The sequence below is a fragment of the Neofelis nebulosa genome, chromosome 3 (assembly GCF_028018385.1).
Source record: "Neofelis nebulosa isolate mNeoNeb1 chromosome 3, mNeoNeb1.pri, whole genome shotgun sequence".
In the NCBI taxonomy this organism is placed as follows: domain Eukaryota; kingdom Metazoa; phylum Chordata; class Mammalia; order Carnivora; family Felidae; genus Neofelis; species Neofelis nebulosa.
This window is the reverse complement of record NC_080784.1, coordinates 14,653,464-14,678,460: the sequence shown is the minus strand read 5'-3', so window position 1 is coordinate 14,678,460 and position 24,997 is coordinate 14,653,464. Positions and strand designations below refer to the sequence as shown.

At 42.0% G+C, this 24,997-nt stretch overlaps 1 protein-coding gene across 4 annotated transcripts in view; it reads right to left on the bottom strand.

The window, feature by feature from the left end:
• TENM3 (teneurin transmembrane protein 3) overlaps positions 1–24,997 on the bottom strand; it is a 2,564,262-nt gene that overhangs the window by 69,726 nt on the left and 2,469,539 nt on the right. For all 4 annotated transcript variants that reach the window (XM_058719934.1, XM_058719936.1, XM_058719935.1 and 1 more), the window contains 3 exons: positions 12,750–12,776; positions 11,142–11,162; positions 10,078–10,224 (listed from right to left, as the gene is read on the bottom strand). In XM_058719934.1, coding sequence (XP_058575917.1) covers positions 10,078–10,224; positions 11,142–11,162; positions 12,750–12,776 — 195 coding nt within the window. The remainder of the gene's footprint in view (positions 1–10,077; positions 10,225–11,141; positions 11,163–12,749; positions 12,777–24,997) is intronic.

The following is a 24,997-nucleotide window of genomic DNA, read 5'->3' as shown; positions in this document are numbered from 1 at the left end:
ACTAAGTTGATTACCCACTTGCCCAAATGTACAGGGTAGTAAAATTGTCTTTGTGGAATAGCTTCTCAAAATCATTGAGATTCCAGGTAGTATCAGGAATATTAGGTCAGCTTAAATTTGTATTCGTGTAGACATCATCTCTAATAGAATTAATCATAAAAAAATCTAAAGAAAATCAGAAGTGCTCAAAACCCACTGAGTAACAACTTCAATTATCTGCTTACATTATTATTCATCATTATTATTCATTATTATTATACATTATTATTCAATTATCTGCTTTACATTAAAGCAGATAATTTAGTTTATGCTCTGTCCACTCAATCCTGAAAATTCTTGCTTGGTTATCATTTTAAAACATGTTCTCATCTTACCTTAGGCTTCCATTGGACTGTAACAGTGGGTGGCAAACTTACTTTGCAAAGGGCCAGAGAGTGAACAATTTAGGCTTTGTTGGCCATGCAGTGTCCCACACCGTTCAGCCCCACCTTTATAGAGCGAAAGCAGCCATAGACATTATGGAAATGAAAAGGGTGTGTTCCAATAAAACTTTATTTACAAATACAGGCTTTGGCCCAGAGGTCATAGTTGGCCAGCCTCTGGTCTTGCTTTAATGTTTCTACCCCAGCCTATTTCCTCGTGCTCTTCAAATCATTCTTGACATTGTCTTGGGCGAATTTAGACAATACATACTTTGTCAGATTATTAAAACTTCTGATTCCAAGTCTCTTCCTACGTTACTTCTATGCTGGCTTTAACCTGCTTATCAAAACTCACTTTCTTCTTTCAGCAGCTATGGATACTCGAACCTGTTTTTTTTTTTTTTTTGGCCTTGGTTTATTTTTTTAAATTTATTTATTTTTTAATACGAAATTTATTGTCAAATTTGTTTCCATACAATACCCAGCGCTCATCCCAACAGGTGAATCTCCTTTTAATGAATTTTCTGTTTTTACTCAAAAGATAATGTCCACCGCCCCTCCCCACAATATTAGGAAGCCCCTTTCTCCCCATCCAAGTTAGAGGTAGAGGTAGAAATTATAAATTAAGATATAAATTATTCTGAGGGAATTTACCCATAGACTTCAGAATTTTTGAAGTGTCCGGGTCTACCTTTCATTACTTTTCTAAGTCACCATTCTGTGAAACGCATGAAATTCGTTTATGACGGAACTGGGATCATGTTTGTGTCTCTGTCTATTCTTGTTGTTCTTCTGTATCAGTGGTCTCTTCACGGGTTTGGTCTCTATGTTCGTGTATGTCTCCAGGCTGATCATTCTTCTGCACCTCAAATCTCCAAACTGCCTTCCAGATATTTCCATTTGGATACTACACAGGCATCAAAAACTTAGTGCATCTAAAACACATCTAATCTTCTCTAGATGTGCTGCTTTCTTCTGTATTTCCTAGTCTGGTGAATGAGTCCATCATCTATCCGTCCAGTCTCTCCAAGTAGAAACCTGAATGTCATCCTTGACGCCTCCCTTCCTTTTTCTCTGCACTGAGTCAATTACCAGGTCCTTCTTTCCTTCACCCCAAATATCTCTTGAATCAGTCTCTTTCCATTTCCTAGAAAACAGCCTTCAAGCCACCATCGTGGTCCCTTGACAAGATCTCCACGACATTTTCATTTCCCAATTTCCAGGCATGTCCCAACTCCTCATTCTCTACACTTCAGTCTGATGGTTTCCTCTGCCTGGAGACCTTGACCTCTCTCTACACCCTCACCCCCAGGCCCTTCCCCCAATTGCTTCAGCCAGCAGCTCAGACAATGGCTTGGGAAGCCCCTTGAGAGCTGATGGAGCTTGCCATCGTATCCCCAGTATCTAGTACCCTTCTTGGCACTAAGTCAGCGCACAATGTTTTTCTGGAAGGAAGGGAAGAATGGATTCGGTTCCTACAGATAATTAGATTGAAACAGGTCAAAATGATGTCTTAAAGGGGAAGCAGAGACACCTTCCGGTTTTATTTGTTCACCCTTCTCTAACCCCCAGTACTATGCTAATCCTTGAATTCTGGTTTCTTTTCTTACCCCAACAGTTATTATTTTAAAATAGAGGTCTTGATTAATTGGACATTAACCAATCCACACAGTTATAAAAAGCATTAGAAGAAACGTATGAAACACTATGTATAATCCTACAAAGGCAAAGGCCCTATTTATTTTTGAAGACACACAGCCCAGAATTCATAAAAAGATAAACCTTATAAAAATCTGCCTCCTACCAAGGAAAACTTCTGCATGATGAAAGATACCTAACATCTGCAACACACCCAACAAAGAATTTGTTAAGTAGCATCTACCAAAATACTCCTAAAAATTAAAAAAAAAAAAAAGTCAAACAACTAACAGGAAGAAAATGGGCCAGAGAAATAAATAAACAATTAGCAAAAGAGGAAACACAAATGGCCAAGAAACATAGATAAGGATCATCAATCTAGCCAGTAATTAGAGCAATGCAAATGAAATTAATAAAGATGGGAGTCACTTTCACCTGTCAGACAACATTCCTACTTTTCACTTGTTGAACAGTTTTGTTTCTGTACAATGATCACCTGCAGACCGTGGGCACAGAGAAATAAGCACTCTCCTTCTGATGAAGCGCATAGCAGCGAAACCCACATGCGAGGCAATTTGGCCACGAAAATTAAAACGTTTAAACACCCCTCCACCTAGAATTTTCGCTTCTTAACATCTGCCCCAAAGAAATATTTGTACATTTACATAAGGATTTATATGCAGGCACACACACACACACACACACACACACACACACACAGATTCACTACAGACTTGTCTTTATACTAAGAGCGAAAAAAACCCCAGCAACACGAGGTTATTGCTAACACTTATCACAAACGGAGTAGTGGTAACATTAGTGACTACAGCTGTGTTTCTCTTACAAAGACTAAGGTACGCCTCTTCGTACTTACTGGCTGAAAAAAAATCTCTAAGATTCTTTGGCAGAATCAAATTTAGGATAGCACTAATCCCACTTAATTTTAAAACCATAAATGTGCCTATAAATTCGTGGAAGAAGGAGCAGAAATATGCACAGCAAGTTGCTGACAGCAGTTAACCATTTTGGCAATGAGAAAGCACTGTGTGTATACTATGGTTACTACCAAAAAATTAATTCGTTAATGCAGAGGTTTTTTTTTTTTTAAGTTTATCCTTTATTTTGAGAGAGAGCGTGAGTGGGGGAGGGGCAGAGAGAGAGGGAGTGAGAGAATCCAAAGCAGGCTCTGCACCGTCAGCGCAGAGCCCGACGTGGGGCTCGAACCCACGAAGCTGCGAGGTCATAACCTGAACTGAAAACCGAGAGTCCGACGCTTAACCGACTGAGCCACCGAGGTGCCCTCTGCAGAGGTTCTTAGGGTGGAGACGTGTAGCACGGAGACCTGTTTCTGGAGAGGTCCCGTGCACTGCCCGTTTCTACATTGCGAAACCTGACGTGGCAGCCGCCGGTAATGGCTGTGAAACGAGGGTGGACTTGGAGTTTCAGCCTGTGTGCCTCTGGCTTTCCTCCGCCTCTAAAACTTACTCAGAGATCGTGGGAAAACCTCATGTTTCTCGTACACTATCAGGAAGCTACTGGGAGCTTGGCTTCGAAGGGTACAAGCTGGGCTTCTCTTTCCTTGAATGTGATTTGCTTTGCTCTAAAAATTCTGTGGGGAGTGAAAGGGTTCAGACAACCTGAGACTCTCCTAGAGTCTTTCAAACTCATACTAATTTGTCCCCCAAATCATGATCCACCAGGAAAATACATTTTAATGCTTTGAGACTCTGAATGCTGTTCTGTGTTCTGATATCTGGAATCTTTTTGGGAAGTACTTATGATCTCCTGTAATCCTTTTTTTTCCCTCTTCCCTTTTCTTTCCTCTCTTCCTCCCTCCCTCCCTTTTTCTTCTTCTTCCTCTACTTTGTTTTTTTCATAGCTATAGATAATTTTTTAACGTTTATTTATTTATTTTGAGAGAGAGTACGAGCAGGGGTGGGGAAGACAGAGAGGGAAAGAGAATCCCAAACAGCCTCTACAGTGAGCAGTGCCCAATGTGGGGCTCGAACTCACAAACTGTGAGATCATGACCTGAGCGGAAATCCAGAGTTGGACACTTACTCGACTGAGACACCTGGGCGCCCCTCTTCTTTATTAAAGCCATTTCCCCCCTTTCTTCCCACTTCTGTAGCTCTCTCTTTTATTTATTTAATTTTTATTTGAATATGTGTTTGGAGAACACAACAGTCTCATCTTCCTGCTAGAAGTCTTTAAGATTCTATTTTCAAACATTTCCTATTTTCGTTTGGTAATCTCCAAACTTAGACGGCTCCTGCCCGTTCATCAGACTCCTTCTGCTGCTTACATTAACATTTCATTCATTCTTCCACTTCTGTTTTTAGGGCCAGCACACTCCTACATTTCCTTGCAGTCTGAACCTTTCCTTTGTATTCTCTCTCTCATTACTGTTTTTATCTTTCTAATTTCTGACTAACCTCCACTGAGTTGTGCTTTCCTCTCCATTATCATCAGCCTCCACTTAAAAAAACAAAACAAAACAAAACTAACCTGTTCTAGGTATCTCTTCCTGACATATCCCCAGAAAGTCATACTTCTGAAGGACAAAAAAACCAAAAAAACTCTACCTACAAGTAAGTCGCATCACTGCTGGCATTGTATTTTGGCATATCACTATTCTTGCATAAAGTTTAGTAGTTCTGTGCCCTCAGTCACCCAGTCTCTAAGAGAAGACTTGAGTTCCATGCTGTAAGAACCCACAGGGGACCTATCCACTAGAGGACCAGACAGGGAAGCAAGATGTCGGAGGGAACTCTAGTTAGGAAGATAAAAACATGGTAACAACTGCTAGAGATCACATATTTTGGAGAAATCACCTTGTTCATAAGTATCTTGAGTTTCTATGAAGGTAGACAGAATTGCCTTTGGCAAGGTGTTGGCATTCCGAGGCTTACATAGTGGGCTCACGCTATGGGGAGCCATTTAAAATCGAGAAACCAGGGGTGCCTGGGTGGCTCAGTCGGTTGAGTGTCCGGGTTCGGCTCAGGTCACGATCTCACCATTTGTGAGTTCGAGCGCCGCGTTGGGCTCACCGCTGTCAGCTCAAGGCCTGCTTTGGATCCTCTGCCTACCTCTCCCTGCCCCTCCCCTGCTCTTCCTCTCAAAAATGAATAAACATTAAAACAAATCAAATCAAATCAAGAAAGCCTCTACTGAGTGAGATTCTCAATGGGTACGCTAGGTAAGGGCGAGGATGCTTATCAAAGTATGTAGGGGGAGCCGGAGAGCTGCTTTGCCAATCTTGGGCGTGGAAAGCCCTGACTTTTCTCGTTCTCGAGTGAGAAGGCTATAATTTGGAGGGGGGCGGGGGGGGGGGAAGAAGGAGAAAAAGAGTAGAAGAAGATCCTTCCTGAGATGAACAGGAATCTATTCGTTATATGAAATAGTTATTGGTGCATATTCCCTGGTTATCCTAAAACTAAATGCTGTGGACAGCTATTAATATCCGTGTAGTGGAATCTGTTCCCTCTGTCTATCCAGCATCCACACCCCTCTCTTCTGGGGACAGAATCTCAACTTTCCTTTGGGCAGGGGACATACTTCGGGCCGATGAGGGTCAGGCTCACACCCAGGCCGCAGTAACCACCGAACAAGGTTGTCTCCTTGTACTGGGGTTATCATGCTGTGCAATGTAAACCTAGAGCCGCTGGGGGTCATTCCGGGGAAGACACAGTCAGACAGTGGTACCACCGTGGCACGGAGCAGAGCTGACAGATGAATTAGCCCAGACTTCTGTTACCATTGTGTCAACACCCAGGTGCAGTGATCTCTGAGTTTTTCAGTGATATAAGCTAATTAAGTTTTTCTTTTTTAAAAGCTTAGGTCCGTTTGAGTGGAATTTCTATCACGTGCAACCAAAGAGTCTTTCCTGGTGACAATAAGGAATGCAAAGGCTATCCCAGCAGAGGGGAAGGTGAAAGCCTAGGGTACAGCCCGTGTTCCACAGTGAGCGGCCGTTTCAGAGGCTAATGGAGACACTCCAGAACCTACGGAATGAGGCAAAACAGGGTCCTGGTCTGACACCCCAGCCCAGGTCGCGCAGCACTTCAGGGCGACCGGTTCCCAGCTCTTCACCTGCCCTCTCTCTGATCTCAGCAACTTCACCATCAGAGCGAGTTCTGGGATAGGAATGGGCAATGGCTGAGCCCGAGGGGGGTTAACTTTGCAGGTGAAGGAAGAGTCGGAGAAGTCTTCTTAAGCCAAGGCCGGCCATGCACTGCTGATCCTTTGCTCGGAAAGCTTCCTCAGCGAGGGCAGGATCTAGTGTCGTGGTTTCCAAAGTGTCTACACGCTCCGTTAGGAGATGTTATGGACAATTACCGGTCCAGCGACCATTCGTTTGTCACTTCCACCGGGTGACTCAAAAATCTTCCATTCCACTGCCTGCCTTTGTCCAGAAGATCTTCCCTAACAACCTCTGTTTGATACCTGGAGTTAGATTTGACAAGCATGTTGGGGAGGAGCCTGGTGGACTCCATTAAGAGTTGGGATCTTTGTCAGGGCCTGTACTGTAGGTAAAACACTGCCCTTAGTTCTGAAAGGCTGGTGGCCTTACATGCATGACAAGTGTTTGAGCCTTAAAGAAACCGGGTCCAACCGAACAGGAGAGTCACCTCCCACGACCGTGTGGGTGTCAGGGGAGTGGCTAAAGAGAGATTCCTGCAACCCGTTTTATTGGTAGCCTCTTTCTTCCGGGCCTCCTGAAGAATAGGGGCAGTCGGGCTCTGTGGGCAAAGACGAACGCCTATTTTGTGAGATCTAGAATTTGGGGATCCGTAGGCTTGGGCAGCGGATGGGTCAAGCCGGATTTGGTAAAGAAAAGTACGTTTTATTTATTTATTTAAAAAAAATCTTTTTTTTTTTTAATGTTTATTTATTTTTGAGACAGAGAAAGACAGAGCATGAGCAGGGAAGGGGCAGAAAGAGAGGGAGACACAGAATGTGAAGCAGGCTCCGGGCTCCGTGCTGTCAGCACAGAGCCCGACGCGGGGCTCGAACTCACGAACTGTGAGATCATGACACGAGCCAAAGTCGGACGCTTAACCGACTGAGCCACCCAGGCGCCCCAAGAAAAGTACGTTTTAGAGAGAAAGATGCTTGATCTAAGAAAAAAATGCCACTATCTCCCCAAATGTGTTGTCCTTTCTAAAAAAAAAAAATTAGGTTTACTTCTTTATTTTGAGAGAGACAGAGACAGCGTGCATGGGGGAGGGGCAGAGAGAGAGAGGGGAAGAGAGAGAGAGAGAAGCCCAAGCAGGCTCCACGCTGCCAGCGCAGAGCCTGACACGGGGCTCGAACCCACGAGCTGTGAGATCATGACCTGAGCTGACACCAAAAGTTGGACGCTTCACTGACTGAGTGACCCCGGGCACCCCTCTGAAAATTTTTTCATGTATCTTCCTTCTTTAGTTCTGGGGATACGAAGCAATCTTCTTTGTTCTTGTGTCGTATAATGTTGCACAGGCTGAACTAATAGCTATTTGTATGACATGCGGGCCAGGGCCGAATCAGCCTCGTCGTCTGCTGTCCTTCCTCAGTCACTTAGCTACTTTCTGGCTCATTCATCGTTTGACCAACAGACTTTGAGCAACGGATCTATAGCAGCACGAGTGAGCACACGTCTTGACATTTCAGGTACGGTCCTTCTTTTAAACGTTCTGCTGTACTGACCTCACATCATGATAAGGACAGCCCACGTACTGGCCAGCTTATGTGTCTTGACTCGTCTCTATTCACGTAGTCCCCGCTTCAGTTCAAAGAACCGTGTAGCTTAGGCTATAAGGCACCCGGGTTAAGATCTCCGGGTAGAATACAGCTGGCCTTGAGCTACCTTCTCCCAAGATCAACAAAATTAGGTTAGGGACAGGAATACAAATTATAGGAGGTAAGTAAAGAATCCACAAGAGGTCTTCCGTCGGCTCAGGTTTCTCCTTGGAGAGGGAAGCCTAGAGATAGCATGGTTTCATGCTAATGAGAATAAACAAAGGGGGAACAGGCCAGTTCGCGGCTGATACATTTTGAGGCAAGGGAAAAGCCTCCTTGGCTGATAACCACACTAAAGAGGTGATTAGCCCCTAAATTACTCTGCCATGTCTCTGCAGACCCAGCCCTGCCAGTTGCTTCCCTCGGAGAGAGTCTGTAACCTCCTCGGTGCAATCTCCTTTTAGAAGACAAAACCTGGAATATACGATCAAGGAGGGAGAGAAGGGCTCTCCTTCCTCCCCAGGCAACAGAAAACAATGGGGCAGGGGCTTCTTGGGGAAAAGCAGGGAGGAAAGCTGTCATCTGGGCTGCGGTGGGAGAGGATTAAGACTGCCATTCCTACAAAGCGCACGGTTAAGGGGGATCGAGGCGACAAGGTATCATTAGTCAGAAAAGGCTCTGAGGGCTAAGGACCACCATATCTATCAGGAGCAAAAGGAAAAGAGGCCTTGGCTGAAAATTGTGGCTCAAATTTCTAGACGGTCCAGGTTAAAAAAAATAGGGAAAAACTGAAGAGTCTGCTGGCAACTAAGGGGAGAATGGCAGCCGTTGTCAGGAAGACGAGGCACAAACAACATTTGGCTTGAGAATGGCGGTAGGCACAAGCTAGTGTGTGCGTGTGTGTGTGTGTGTGTGTGTGCATGCTGTGCCTGTGTGTGCGTGTGTGTGTGTGCATGCTGTGCCTGTGTGTGTGCGTGTGTGTGCGTGTGTGCATGCTGTGCCTGTGTGTGTGCGTGTGTGTGTGTGTGTGTGCATGCTGTGCCTGTGTGTGTGCATGTGTGTGTCCACATGTCTGCGTGCATGTGCACGTGTGCTTGTGTGTGAATGTCTCTGTGCACGTGCCTGTGTTTGTGCATGTGCGTGTCTGTCCACATGCCTGTATGTGTGTGTGCATGTGTACGTGTGTGCATGTGCGTGATGGGGAGGTTGAGGGTTGGTTCTGGTCGCTCTGCTTCCTAGAGAACAGTACTTAGGTCCACTCTATGCAGGAAAGAAAAGACTGTGAAATCTTCCCTGACAACCTCCTATGAATTTCAACGAGGCCAGATGAAAGCAAAAGGAAGACTGAGTAACAGCGGCTGCTACTTACGACTTACCACGTGCCTGCCGCATGCTAAGTACCTTGCATACAGGCTCTCCCTCAGTCCTTGACCAAACTCTACTGTTGCTATTTTACAGATGAAGCAATTGTCAAGTCTCATAGGCACCGGGCAGAGTGAAGATCTGTCTCCTAAACCTGCACCTTTCCCCACACTCTGCTGCTCACGTGGACATTCCCTAAAGAGCAGGTGGAACGAAGGAGCGGGTAGGAAACCATCCTCACTCACAGAGCAAGGGACCGCGGAGCCCCCGATAGGAACCGAATCCCTCCGAAAACTCAGTCCTAAGGCTATGCCCAAACTCAGCAGCTGTCAGGTGCACCTGTTTTACCGCCGGAGGAGTAATCCCCAGCTCTCCCTCCTTATCCTCCCGAAATTGGAAGACAGTAGCACGGAGGATGGAAGGATGGGCGCAACAGGGGAAAGAATGATTTCTTAACCAAGGGCCTACACTGGGTGGCCTATCGCGATTCTGTAGCCGGCTGTGACGTTTAGGATGAAAAGACGCCGAGAACGCAGCTTCAGGGACATTGTTTTCTTTCCTTCCTATTTGACTTTTCTCCACCCCCGCCTTTCATCCGGAGAGCCTGCGAAGTGCCCCGCATGTTTTGGAACGTTTAGTTATTAAAACACTGCCTGCGCGGTGGTGAGGAGAGTTGTCACCTGGAGGTGAGGCAAAGCAATGGAGAACAACGGACTTCATATAGTAAGCAGCGTGGTTCCCTTGCCTTTTCCCTGGATGAGAATCCGCTTGCATTTGTTTCAGAGAAAAACAGCAAAATCACTCTATCGGCGCGCCTATGGTTTTCAGTCCACGTCACGTACGGGGATCGGGTTTTTTTTGGCACCCAGGTAACTGTGTAACTTACGAACCCGCGCTCTGGCACGCGCTTGTTGTCACGCTCGGCATCGCTTACCTCCTTCGTTGTCCTTACTGTCTGTGCAGAGAGTCTCCATGGCCACGTCACATCCCGCTCCTCTCCACCCTGGCTGGCAGACACAATGCCAGCCGTTTTGGTCCAGCGTGCATCTCCCATTACTGTTACACAGACCAGGACAACCCTCTGTCAAAGGAGACAAAGAAGGAAAACACAAGCGATTTGAGGATTGAAAGTTTTCGCACCGGAAATAAACAGATAAGGGACACTTAGTGGGAACAGGCCTTTGTAAACAGCACAGATACTGTAATTGCACATGGATAGAAACAGCAACAGTCTCTAAGGAATCTAATTCTTATCCAAGTGGCATCTTTGATTGGCCTGACCCTTGAGACACCACTTACCTGTGCAGGACAGAAATATATGCGACAATCCACTAACTAGCTGCGGGCCAGACAAAATTAACTTAATTTTTTTTTTTTCCTTTGGCAAAGCAGCAAGGTGGATTGTATGGTGTGAAAAAGCACCTCAACAAGGTAATTTCAGAATCCCTGGCATAGATTTTCGATCTGTTGTAAACGGTAGCGGTCACCCATCAGGACGTGCCTTCTTAAAGCACCTTGTTGCTTTAAAAAATTCCCTCTAAATTCAGAAGCATGGAAGCCGGTATGAGGATGGGAACGATGTTAACAAGAGAACGTTAATTTTATCTGGCCTCAGAGTTGCCGTACCTTCATGTGAAATTACAGTGCATTAAATAGGTGCACAAAGTATAGGCCAGGATTGATGACTATACTTTATGCCAAGAGTACATTCCTTTTCACAGAATAAGCAAAGCCCAGGAAATAGTGAAGCAGCTTTAGCGTCTATTCTAACAAACATCAGGATTCAGGCTGCATACGGATGGGACAGGACCGACAGGATTTCCAACTAAATGTAATAGCTGTGCATATTTGATTACTTAGGACGGACAAAATGAAATACCATAAGGACCACAATAAAACATTGAGAGACTGAACAAAAACACGGTAGTGACGTGCTTCAAGACAGATAGCGAAGAGTGATATTTTGTGACAATCTCCCTAAGGCTTTTATGCTGTTACCTTTATATCCTATCTTGTCTGCTTTTATGGGCAAGGAGGGAAAATTTGGGAAACAATTAAAATAATTTAATATATCCAAAATCTATAATTGTTTCAGTCTAACATGACATTAAAAAAAAAAAACAATTTTTGCCACTTCCTACTGATGATATCTGGCAGCCAAATGATCTGTTTATGAGGATGACACTTAGGTAAATTCCGGTCTCTGGTGTTCTGGTCTATGAGTGTGATGGGACACTGACAGAAACAAGGATAGAAATGTTCCAAAATTATAAGAATAATGGGCTATTAATCAGAACTCTTTGGACTGCATTATTCATAATTTGGCGCGAAATACATAGTGGCCCAAAGTGCTTGCTATAGCCACTGGGGTTTGTTACCCGGCTTCTTATAATTAGAATGCTACTCTTGTCTCGGTGACGAAATTTAAGGGAACGATCTGTTTAAAGATGTTTGTTTTATGTCTGTATTAAAAGAATTATTCATATATCGGTTTCCCCTCCTCCACTGTGGCACTTGAAATGAAAATATCTCCAAGAGACAGTCTGTCTCTTAAGATTAGAGCTAATAGACAGAAGAGTGTTCTGACAGTCTCTTGTGGCAGGGTAAAATGAAATTATACTTATGGATACCATCAGGTCAGGATAGGATTAATTCTGCTGCTTCTTTTCTTTCAGACAATTACCATCTGCATTTATGGATTTTCAATACCTAAAAGGTGAATTTTCCTTCCAAACGTTTTTGTTTTATTTTTAACGACAAAGGAAGATTTAATCGTCCCACTGACAGGTGCCGCAGCTGACTGCACGCACCCAAGAGTTATTATATGAAAGCCTGGATATTGCCATGAATATTGTCATATTCTAATGAAAAGCACAAACAAGGAATAGAAAATAGGTAATCGGAGGAGAAAGGGGGAGGGAGTTTTCTCTTCTGAAAAAATATTTTCCACCTATTTCTACGAGAACTGAAGAGACGAGAATCTGCTGTTTTCTGCTGAGCCATGTTATCATTTCTGTTTTACGGAATGCACGGTAATTTTGTTGTTTTTCAGAAAATAACAGAACATAAATTATGATATCACATATATTTTGAAACATTTAGAAGAAGCCAAAGAAGTTTCCATATAAGGATAAATGAGATTTGTCTCAACATATATTATCCAGAATCTTCTTTAGATTGACAATTTCTTATTCTGTGATAAGAGAGTAAGCGTTTGTGATTCTTCAAGGCAGAATTTAAGGCTCATTAGCTGAACTGCCAACAGCGAAGCTCTTAAGGCAAAAAAAAAAAAAAAAAAAAAAAAAAAAGAAAGAAACATAAACAAAAAACAGCAAATATACTGTTATCTTCAGTTTTTGGTTCCAGTGAAAACTAATGCTCTTACATAGGGATGAAATCTGTGATAACCCAAAATTATAAAAATGAGACACAGACACTGAAGTCTCAGTCCTTTAAATCCAAGGCATTTCACATAATGTAAGCCTCATTTATAATTTACAAAAATATGCATGAGAAACAGTCTAATTTCATACCTAGTATGATCTGATACACAGTTATATAGAGATATATATGGAGATATGTCAACAAAGAGCAAGTATACAGTACCTTTAACTATCTTATCCAAATAGTGAGCTTGAGAAATTAAAAAGGAAAAAAAAGAACAGACAGACATTTCAGAAGTGTCACATGGGACAAGGAAATTTTCAGAATTTACATGCAAATTGAGCAGCTGCAGCCGACATAAGATTCACATCACACGACAGAGATGTACTTCATTATCTTCTAACACTGCAATATATCCACGTTTCAGCTCATGTGGTCATGATTCCAGGAAATACTCCGCATGTGCAAGGACAGTATGCAGGTAACACTACCTTTCCCAGGTGAGTTGGAATGCCCCCACCCTGCTCCGTCTTGAGATTATCCTTTAATGGCTAAGGAGAACAAATGGAATTAATTCTTTGTACTTACGAAATTGGGAAATTTACAACGGCGAGGGCTCTTTTCACTAAAGAAGTTGGGAAATTTACAACTATGAGGGCCACAAAGAAACTTTTAGGGGGGGTGGAAATTAATTCTAACGTTTGCAAGTTCGTTTTTAGCAAAGTAGTTTCGTAAGGGTTGCACAATGAAGGGCGAAAAGGACCACACGGGAGCCCTGGAGGAACCATTTACGCGTGTTCTGATGCTGTCTTTCTTCAACCTGAGAGATGAACCCACAGAAATCGTGCTTCCCTCACCTTCTGTCTCGAATGACTTGTGGATTTACATATTATCAAACTTCCGCGTTGAATAAACAAAAAAGGGAGGTTATTTCGAATCCTTAAGCAAATGGAGCAAACTTACTATACTATGAAAAAGGCACGTGTACACTGTGCAGAGAATGATTACCCAGCAGCCCTTTACCACACAGAGGATGGGCAGTGACGCATCGCATACGTGGTCAGTCCGTGAGGAAATACAGACTGTTCCAAGGTCCTGTTTCTTTTCAGGATCCAGCCTGGAATAAGCTGTTTCTCACAACCGCTCTGTAGAAACAGGATTAAGACTGGAGTCTTTCACTGGACCTGTCCATTTAATCTTTCATGAGGTTACAATGAGGCTACACCTTTTCTCTTGAACAGAGGCAGAAATACCTCTCTTGGGCTTCACCAGCAGAGAGACGTAATATATTCTTAATAAGCCTGAAATCTGCTTTTGCCTGCTTTGTCAAAATTCATACATCTTTAATGATCTAAAATTGCTTTTCAAAGATGCTTCTGTTGATTATTTTTCGTTACTGACACATGCAAGTGAAAACCGAACTCCTAACAGAATGATTTAAGCTCTAACAGGTTTGGTAGTTCTGTCGTGTGCAGAAACAAAACCGTAAACGCTTCTGACACATGTGTGCCCGTGGATGTAAAAGGATTCTTCGTGTTGCCACAGGACTCCATTAGAGGCTTCTGAATTGCATTTAAAAATAAGTGTGTTCATAACTAATTGACAACATACTGCAGAGGAAATTAAGGTGAGGCAACACTCTCAGGTACTACTCGGAAATTATAACTTAATAAAACAATTCTATTTTCAAACGTTAAAGCAAAAACGTACCATTGGATAACATCATTCATGTAACTTCTCAATAATCCCTTCCGAACACTATATAATCTAGGAGAGCCTCATAATAGCTCCACTGATGATCTAAACAGAAACAAAGTGCCTTTAAAAACTCTGGAGTTTCTGATTCAGATAGGGTAGTACTTTTGGAGGAATTCTGAATTTATAAAAAGTCATCACGCGGATCCAGCTGGAGAGCTGTTTGCTTTTACATTGGGTCCACTTCAGTTAATGCAACCAAAATAAGGAATGTAATTAATTCTGATCTGGATTAGTAGTTTGAAAGGAGGAATGAATTATTTCTAATCCAGCCAATCCCATTATCTTAGCAAACAATCAATTACACAAAACAGTGGTTTGATTAAAAGTAACGGCAGGTTTCTCATCAGGTCAAGAGAACAACAAAAGTGGTGATGAAATCAGAAAATATATTTAAAATGTATAGCAGGTTAAAATTCATATGCCACTTTAAATATGAAAAATGCTTAACATAAATAAATTTTGCAAACGGTTAAAACCCAACCAAAAGAATAATATCTGTACTGAGAAAGAGATACTAAGATTTGCCATTTGCATTTTATATCCTAGGGAATAACTGTGAGGCTATTAGCTTAAGACTAATGGAGAAAAGGGGTAAAAACCACGTGTATTTTGTCCTCGAAGATTAACATTTCTGACACTACCACAAAAGGCTCGTGCTGCAGAATAAAGATGTTAAAAGGAGATGTCGATAGATGGGGTTCAAATGATTATTAAAAATCATAATTGCAACAATAAAAACATCATTAGATAAGCCACGACAGGAAATAATCAGAAAAATGCAGGCACGTCGTACGAAGCCATTAGGAACAATAATCGTAAAAATAATACAGTATATTTAAAAATTACTATTCCTAACAGTTGCTGAAATGCACATTAAGTTGCAAAAAAAAATTTCTTTGAAAACGAATGAGTGTATTCTGACACCAAAACCAAGTCCTTCCTATTAGACCTACTCACCAAAAGTTTCAAATTTGTTTTATAGAAGAAAACTCTTATAAAAATGAGTGCCAGACGTATAAAATGGAGCCCTTTTAAAAAACTATTCTCCACTAAAATGTTGTATTCATAAAACACTTTCCCGGGAGTTTCAATTATTTATCTTTTAAAAAGACCCATGTGGGAATAGGGGGTGGAGGGGTATTACCGTATTTCCTGTAAGACAGTGATTCTTAATCTTTCTGGGGTCTCGGGTCAGTGAGAAAAGTAGCAGGAGTTACAGACTCTCCCCTGAGAAACAATGCACACAACGCACACACAAAATGCTATGATTTTTAGCTCTTCCATGGGCTCTGGTTCTATAAATCGTAGACTGTGAACACTTGTCTGATGCATTAACGATTCCCAAATTTCTCGTTCTGCTCCAGGTCTCTGTCCCGGTTCACGATAATCCAGGGGACACACATGAAGTGCCGTGATCCCAGCTCTCCTCCCTGAGGATGATAACAGAGGCTGACTTTGCGCCAGGTACTGCTCTAAGCGCTCTCTATCTCTCATTTGATCTCTCCCACAACCCCGCGATATAAATACAGCTGATACAGTAAGTGCAGATGCAGAGACTGAAGAGGGAGAGACAGGTGTGCAAGGTCACAGCCTAGCAATCTCGGTCAGCATGCCTCTTCCGGCTCGCAAGTACTTTGCAATTATTCCCGACCTAACAGGAAATAGATACTACTTTCGCATCGGCCATAGGGTGCTTCTGCTGTCTCCTAGCTGCCTCCCACACGGCTTCCTTGGGAAATGGCCCGGTGGATCTGACGTAAATGGCAGAATGCAGATGAGTGAGTGTCTTTCAGATGTCAGAGCTATTTCTTGGTCTTCATTGTCTACTGTCTCTCTTTCCGAATACATTCAGATACACAGTCATCTCTAGAACGTAACACATGAGACGACGAGTCGGGTTTCGAGCCCACGCATTGGCGGTCCCTGGTCTACTTGCTGGATCAGGTGGGCAAAGACTCTGCGAAACCGTAGATGTGGAAGAAAGGTTTGGGTCATCACAAATATTTTCGTGATGGGATTAGCCCATAAACCTCCAGGATCACCAAAGCAAATGAGTGGTACTGTGTCCTTTTCATAGACTCCCCTCTGGGTACTTCTTTTCAAAAAGAACGATTTCTCTTTTCAAAGCCCCTGATGACCGTATCTTCCCACTTCATGTTTTGGGGACGATGAATGGAGGTGCACACAAAATGATCTACTCTTGTCTGTACCCCTTTCTAACGATCTGGAGTCTAAGGCCCCTTAGGAGGGACCTTGCTCATATTTAGTCCTGTACGGTTTTTAATTCCTAATGTGTAGACTAGAAAGGAATAGCAACTTCTTTGGAATTTCTACCTATAGGTTGTCGCCTCGTCTGCTTATCTATCAAAATTATGGGCACCCTCCTCCCTCCATTTCCTTTGGTTATCTGATTCTTCTTTTTTTTTCTCCCTGAGCGCTTCTCATGGAAGAAGTCCAGGGGTATGATCACAAGGGCAAATGTAAAAGGAGAAGGGTTGAATCAAGAACTAGCTGTGATCAATTCATTAAGAGATGCCATAAAAATACAAGGCTTTATTGATACATAGATAGAGGAGACCGAATGTGTAAATCTCCATTAGAAATGTCAACTCCAAGGCCATGCTAATTCCCATATTCCCACTGGCTGGCTCACAAGGGATTCTTAATATCTGCTGAACAAAATGATTAAATGTACTTATTATGGCGGCTCTAGGGTGTCTTACATGTGTTTGCAGCTTTTGAAGAAATTCTTTGAATAATACAGACACAGATATATGATGAATAACAGTAATACTTTTTGAGGAAGAACCACGTGTGAGCAATACCTCATTTCCTAAACCCTCCCCCTCCTTCACGCACCTGTTCCTCTCCCTTCGTGCAATCCATCCACCCCAATTACACACAGTAGTATTAACAATCAATACCACTTGCTACTCTAGGTGCTGAAAACTATGCCAAGCACTGTACATGAGACGCTGACTTAACTGTCACCACCTACAGGGCAACAGGTACTTTTATTATTTTCCCTGGTTCACAAACGAAGAAACCGAGGTACAGTGAAATAACTTCCTCAAGGTCAAAATGCTAGCGAGTGGCAACACCAAAATACCAACCAGGCAGTCCGTGGCCACAGACTTAATAAATGAGCTATATTTACAACAAGAGTCAGAACGGCGTACCCACGTAAGGTAGATTAGAAGCATCATCTGTTTATGGAATGGTTGATAAATTTACTTGAATGAAAACATAAGACGAAAAAAAAAACCCGTGGAAATCGTTAATTCAACATTGGCAATTAAAGGGGGGCCCAGGAAGTAAGATCAGAATCCAAACTAATTTGAAATATCGACCTATTGGCAGAGCTTCATAAGTAAGAGTACCTTATGTAGACTCAAGAAAGCTTTATGATATATGCTATAACCTGTTCATAAAACCCAAAGTTGGAAAAACCAATTGGCAAGATATTAAGACTGAGGGATAAAACCAGGAAAAACTTAAAGCAAGTGAGTTTGAACAACAAAAGGACAGCGGTAATTCAGTTAAGGTAAAATTCTGTACAAAGAAATATCTTTTGAGTGGTAATCCTAAAGATAGTTGCCCACTTAAATATGAGGTCAAAGGAGTATATATGTCTGCTCTGAGGAAGAACTGGGATATTTGGAGGTCTACACAGAATATGATTAAGGCCAAGTTTGCTTTCCTTTTACTGTCAAAGGGATTCTTCAAAACACAAAGAAGAAACAAAGGCAAACCAAGTTGGTTGTATATACGTTAGACAGCTCCCAAGGGAAAAATAGAAATAGTCTGTGTATACGTAGTTGCTGATGTGTATGGTTATGAACTGCTCGCATTGTTTTCACTGTCGACAATATGCTTGGTTGGAGCGTATTAAACAGAACAGTATTTTCTGGGCCACTGAATGGGCTCCTGGGCAGAGCCCAGACATAGGCAAATAACACAGAATCCGGAAGCTGGAAGTATTTCTCAGTTTAATTACAACATTAAAATCTTAAGGGCCCGTCTTCAAGAGAGGATAATTCAATCAGATGGGCACATAATGAAATACAGACATATTCTCCACTATGGCGATTACTGCAACGTCCTTGGAATCGAGGACACATTCTAATTTAGCATTGTGTGTTTCCTCATTCTTTATGACACAGACTTAAAAAAATGATTCACATTAGTATCTCATTAAAGTTGTAAGTAGGTATCCTTCTTAGGTTATTCACTACCAGCTCCTAGAGGATGACAGAAAAGCAACAATCTGCAATAAGTACATATTAAATCCATTTATTCCAACCAGTGAGTGTTTAAATCAGTGCGCAAGCTGCACACCCATTGGTTCCACGTTCCTTGACTGGGGCCCGCTGCCAATTACAGATTACCTTGTCGTAAAGGATTATGGCAGCGATGTGATTTTACATTCCATAAAACAATTTACTCGGGCCCCTGACAATATGTTCTCCCTCGCCATAAAATTCTCGATCTAAGACCAGGATAAAACATCACAAGAATTCTATCCTCTTTAGAAGAGTCACTAAACTTGAACTGTAACGACTAGAAAGTGAGGCTGTGCCAGCAAAGAAAAACAGTTCGTGTATGTTTGTGGACGCGCGCACGTGCACGTGTTGTTTCAAAGAGCTCTCGCGCCCCTAAAATCGGCAATGCGCTTTTGAAAACAACCTGTTTCAAATAAATTGTTTCTGAAACTTCACATATTTTATTCCTTTTGTGGGTTGGAAATGTGGCGAACAAAGTATCTGTACAAATACACTGCTTCTTCCACGCAGCTGCCCACGCGAAATACCACTTTTCGGTTTGGAACACGAACCTGAGAACCTTCTAAAAGAGTGAAATAATATTTTCCCTGATTTAAATCAGTCCAGAAAAAAAAAAAATAGGTTCTACGGAAAAGGTGCGCTGCCAGAAACCAAATTTTATAAAGTTAGCCTTGCTGGGCAAAGTGCCATCAGAAGCTGCAAAGCTCTGTAAGGGTAACGGATAGAAAAATACTTGGTATTTTCCTTCCGCGCAGAATTTCCTGCCTGACCGTGAGCTACGTCCACATGATGGAGCGGCAGGGGGACGCTCAAGAGTCCACACGGCACACTCACTAACTTTGCGTGGCTGGCACGGACACAGCCACGCAAAGAGATGAGCATTGGTTAGCGTGGGATACGGCCGGCTTGGGGTGGTCTTTGCACACGGCACGACTTCAGCCCCCGGGCCATACACGTAACCACGTCAGTAGCACGTTTGTACTCCCTGTCTGGGTTCACTGCACGACATAAACAAAACCACACTTTCTGAGGATTTCCTAGATTGAAAAATAATCAGGCTATGTTTTAGCGCCCTGACTGGGGACCGAAACTACCCAGAGACAGCTCTTAACATTAATCAATACAAACGGTAACGCGAATATTTTTCACGCTAGATGACTATTCGGCTCTTCAATTGATACGATGAACTTGGTTTTGCCAATTATTAGAGTGGTATTTGTGTGCTCCAAGCCAGTCCAGTGGCAGGAAACCATAAAAATAACCCACTGATCTGATCAATTGCAATGCATATAATTTCTTGGTTGCGTTAGTTTTGCCTGTGCATAAAATTTAATATTTAAGAAAAATGCACAGAATAAGACTTGTAAATAATTGTGCAAAATACATCGGGTCTTCCTCTTACTGGTTTTCTCGAACATATCAGGAAAAACAATAAAAACATAACTGAACAATCTTTACCTCCCCTAGGACAAATGGTAACTTCTCTTGGGAAAGTCATAGATAAATCATAGATGCATCAAAAGTGATTTACAGAGATAAATCTATCTCATAGATGTATCTCATAGATGCATAGATGCATCAAAAGTAATTTACAGAGATTTTATTGGTGGGTGACAGAAGAGTGTGCACAGAAGTTTAAACTTGGGTTTTGGGGGGTGTCTGGGTGGCTCAGTCAGTTAAGCGCTCGACTTTGGCTCAGGTCACGATCTCACGATTTGTGGGTTTGAGCCCCGTGTCGGCTGTGCTGACAGCTCGGAGCCTGGAGCTTCAAGTTCTGTGTCTCAAGTTCTGTGTGTCTCTCTCTGCCCCTCCCCCACTCGCACTCTGTCTCTCTCAAAAATAAACAAATGTTAAAAAAAAAATACATTTGCACGTTGAGCACTACACTTTGCCGGTACTGGTCAAGTACCGGTCTACACGTGGGTCAGCCCACTCATTTCAGCCGAGAAAAAAATGGGAAGTAAGTTTAAATTCTGGAAGGAGGCATGTAGAGTCTTCTATCATGGGTTACAATTTTCTTTGATCTTTCACAATATAAATTAATTTTCCTCAAGCTGTTCCTGTTGCTGCGGTTGGTACTCTTATCTTGGCAAACCATGGGTCCAGTCATCAGTTATAATTTAAATTTTGCTGAACTAAAGACGTGAACACGTTATCACTGAGACATCGCTGACATCATTTGTTACCGCACAACAGCCAATCAAACGTGATTCAGCTTTTTGGAATAAAGAACAAATCGCAACTTGTCCTTATAGATTTTGCGTTCCCTCATTAGTCATTGTATTTGAGCCAGGTAAGTCAGTAGTTTCTAAAGGCGTACCAATATCTGTATAAACACAAACAAAAGTCACTTTGACGGTAACTACCTGGAAACGAAGGCATTTAAATATCCTCTTTTACACGCATACCTCCGTCATCATATCGCAATTTTGCTGAAAACTTTTCATTTTGTTTTCTATTATGAAATGGACTGAGCAGACAGGAAGGAATATGTGTTGCTAACTTCTGGAGCAAAATGATGTATGTTTGTGCGTCACCATTCCTTACGCCGGGGAAGTCCACCGCGGGCTGAGCAAGCTTCCCCAGGGGCTAGTGGTAGTCATTGAGGGTGATATGCTGGTATATACAGTCATAACTGACGTACGTCTAGGCTCTTACTACGTGGCTTGTATTTACACTGGTCACAGTTCAGAGGATAATGCTTTTAGGGGCAGGAAAGAGTTAGCGTATGGGTAATAAACATATAGATAGTTTTCTCTTTGTTTTTAATGGCGGCTATATGGTGATTTTTTTTTCCTTGCTTACACCAGTGTATTTGGAGTGGATTACTCACATGCATAATAATCACTCCTGGGGACTCGTCTTAAAAGCCAAGAGTTGGAGTGCATGTGAAAAGCATTATTTTACCCTTCACTGTTCATGGGGGGGACTAATTAATGAATACCTAACGCCATTAATTCACAATTAGATCACTTATGTTTAACCACATGCTTTCTATGCACACATATATAAATATTAATTTTGAATAGAATGATAATCATTCAGCATCATAACAATTAAACAGCTGTAACCTGTCTCATGTGTTAAGTGACGGAGCTGCAGGCAAGCTCTGTAAGCAGATGGTCTTACCCACCCATGCTCGATGTTAAAGACTTTTTAAAAAAAGAGGTGTTGACAAATCAGAACAAGTAGGCATAGTTCTAATGCAAATCGGCCAATTTGCAATGTAGATTACCCTAAAAACTAATTTGGTGTACAGAAAAAAATTAAGCTCTGTTGTTAAAGGAAGACATTATATTGCATTTGGATATAGTAGATTCCCCACCAACATAATTATTTGCTAATTTCATTCAACCAACAGAGTTTAATGGAAAAGCAGCTGGCAAAGTATTCATATTTATGGACTTCCTTTGACTGCTCCTTAATTTATCCAAGGCACATGGCGGCTAAACCCCAGAAATAATAGCATATTTCAGACAGCTGTTTTCCAGCTTCACTAAAGAGGCACTCAAAAAGGAGAGGGTCAGTGAACCAACCCATCATGAAGAAGAGTGAAAGAAAAAAAAACCAAACTGGCTCTAGTCACACCATAATCTGTGAAGATAATATGTTAAATATGAAAAGACAGAAGAGTCATGGCTTCTGTATGGACGAACACCATTAAGAAGCTTGTATTTTAAAAACTGGTAGGTGGAAAAGGAACTGAGCTAAGATGAATAAAGGCTCTTCTCAACTTGTCACATTCGAGAAATGACAGAGATAAAATCTGCCATTGTAAGGATACCAATGTGCCATCGCGGGAAGGAATCCTATCCCTTAAAATTGTGTGCCTCATTCTTCCACCCTTACATTAAACCGAGTGCAAAGTTCTGACTTTTTACTTACTCCACTGGGGTAATAAGGATCTCTACATACAATGAAAATTACTTAAAATCCACATTAACTCTCCACAGTTACCTGGCTCGAGTTTTAGGGAGAATGGACATATTAGGGAGAATGGAATAATCTGACGCTACTTACGGTCTGTCTCCTCCTTGCTAGCGTTGTTAAACAGCTGACAACATAATGTTTTCACTCCCAAATACCTTGAACCTAAACCTCTCATAGAAGCCTTCTGATGAACTTGGCAAGAGTTGAAAGGAGTGTTTTTCATCTTTATTTCTAGTTAAATTGTATACCCAATCAACTGAACCTTAAAACCTCCTGTATACTAGATTTTGGTGGATATTAAGGTCTTAGATGCTTTTTAAGAGATGCAAATCAATGAAGTGTTCCAAGTGGAAAAAAATACCGCAGTACATCAGTAAAGAAACACAATGGCAGGCTGTTAATAAAACAATATAAATTTGACATATAACTGGTGTGTATTCAGACACCATGTCTCTCCATAAACTTTTAAAAGACAATTTAAATGGACTTCAGATGAGAAATGAGGTTTAAAAAGCAAAAGGGAACTCCTGGGTATGGATAGATTCATACTTAAAAAATCTGTTATGGCATCTAACATTTTTTTTAATGTTTATTTATTTATTTATTTATTTATTTTTTTGTGAGCGAGAGAGAGACAGAGAGAGACTGAGAGAGAGAGAGAGAGAGAGAGAGCGCGCAGGGGAGGGGCAGAGAGAAAGGGAGACACAGAATCTGAAGCAGGCTCCAGGCTCTGAGCTGTTAGCACAGAGCCCGGCGCGGGGCTTGAACTCACAAGTCATGAGATCATGACCTGAGCCCAAGTCGGACGCTTAACCGACTAAGCCCCCCAGGCGCCCCTAATATTTTAATTCAAAGTAACAGATTCAAAATTTTCTGTAATATAATAATTATGATTTATAAACTATTCCCCTAAGCACCTGCACAGTAAATCATTTTGGGAGACTAAAAAGAAAAACTAGCTAGAAAACCACTAAGTTCATGGTGGGAAATAAACACAAGATAGAAAAAAAAAAAAAAAAAAAAGGAATCAGGTTGATCAATTCTAAAGAAATCAGGCATATTTCAATGATATCTAAGCCATCATAAAACAACATAAATAATCAGCATTTTCTTATAGACTGCTCTGATTTGAGAAAAATGACAGTGGATTTATTCCTCCATTTTTTTCTCTGAACATACAGCCTTTATAGCCGGTGGCACTTATAGTAAGCTGAGTAGGAGTACGATCAATTTATAGCAGCTATTGAGACCCATGTAACACCACAGGAGGCAGATGGGAGGGAGAATCTGTACACAAATACCAATCACAGTATAGAACTCATTATTCTATGACCCTGAAGTACGTGAAGCATATTTCTTCTAAAGAACTCAAAATTCCTATGCTTGTAGGCCATGTGTAAATCATCCACATGGAAAGACACATGTTACGTCCAAATACATTCACCCACAAAACAGATACTGCATTCAGAACTGGGTTTTAGAAACTCTAAAAAAACCAGTCTCTTTTCTAAAGTATAGAACACATTTAACATTTCCCAAAACAATATAACCGTCACTGAAGTTTACCTCTTGGGGACATTGCTACCCTGTGAAGAAAAACTCTGACTCGGCTTTAGGCCACTACCTCTATTTAGTGAGGATAAATTATAGCATGGAAGATGGGACAGAGCAAAAGGGACACTCAAGTGGCTGACGTCAATAGTAAAAGTTGTTTATGTCTATATGTTTATGTCTATAGTTACTCCCATTCTTAGGGGCAAAGAAATTGATGTCTTGAGAAACAAATCATCAACATGATGAGAGAACATTTATATCAAGATGGCCCTTGGGACTATGATTTCCCTGACACACAGCAAAGACGGTCACAGTGCAAGAGTTCTGTGAAGATTCAAATACAAATTTTCTTGAGGATTTGTCAGACGGAGGGTGTAATTCTAAAGTTGTTTTTTAAATGTTTATTTGTGAGAAGGACAGAGAGAGAGAGAGAGAGAGCATGAACGGGGGAGGGTCAGAGAGAGGGAGACACAGAATCTGAAACAGGCCTCAGGCTCTGAGCTGTCAGCACAGAGCCCAATGCAGGGCTTGAACTCATGAACCACAAGATCATGACCTGAGCGAAGTGGGACGCTTAACCAAATGAGCCACCCAGGCGCCCCCAGGGGGATGTCATTCTACCGGGGCTCTTGAGACACTACTTGACTTGTGCAGGCAGGTTAACAAAACAAGGGAGGATGGGCTGCTAACAAAAAGTTAAAGTCGGAAGGCCCTTCACCAAACGTCAGCAGAGTCAAACTTTAACAACCCTCAAGCTTTATAGGAAATAAAGCTTATATATATACAGGCTACCGAGCTCTCCATGGAAGAAGCCCAGGACCGCCATTGCTGGCTGACTCTGACTACACTGAGCCCCTGACTTCACGTCCTTTTGTGCTGAGATTGGTACCTGGGAAGGAAAACAAACTGATACAAAAGAACAACTTAACGCGCTGAAGAGAAAAA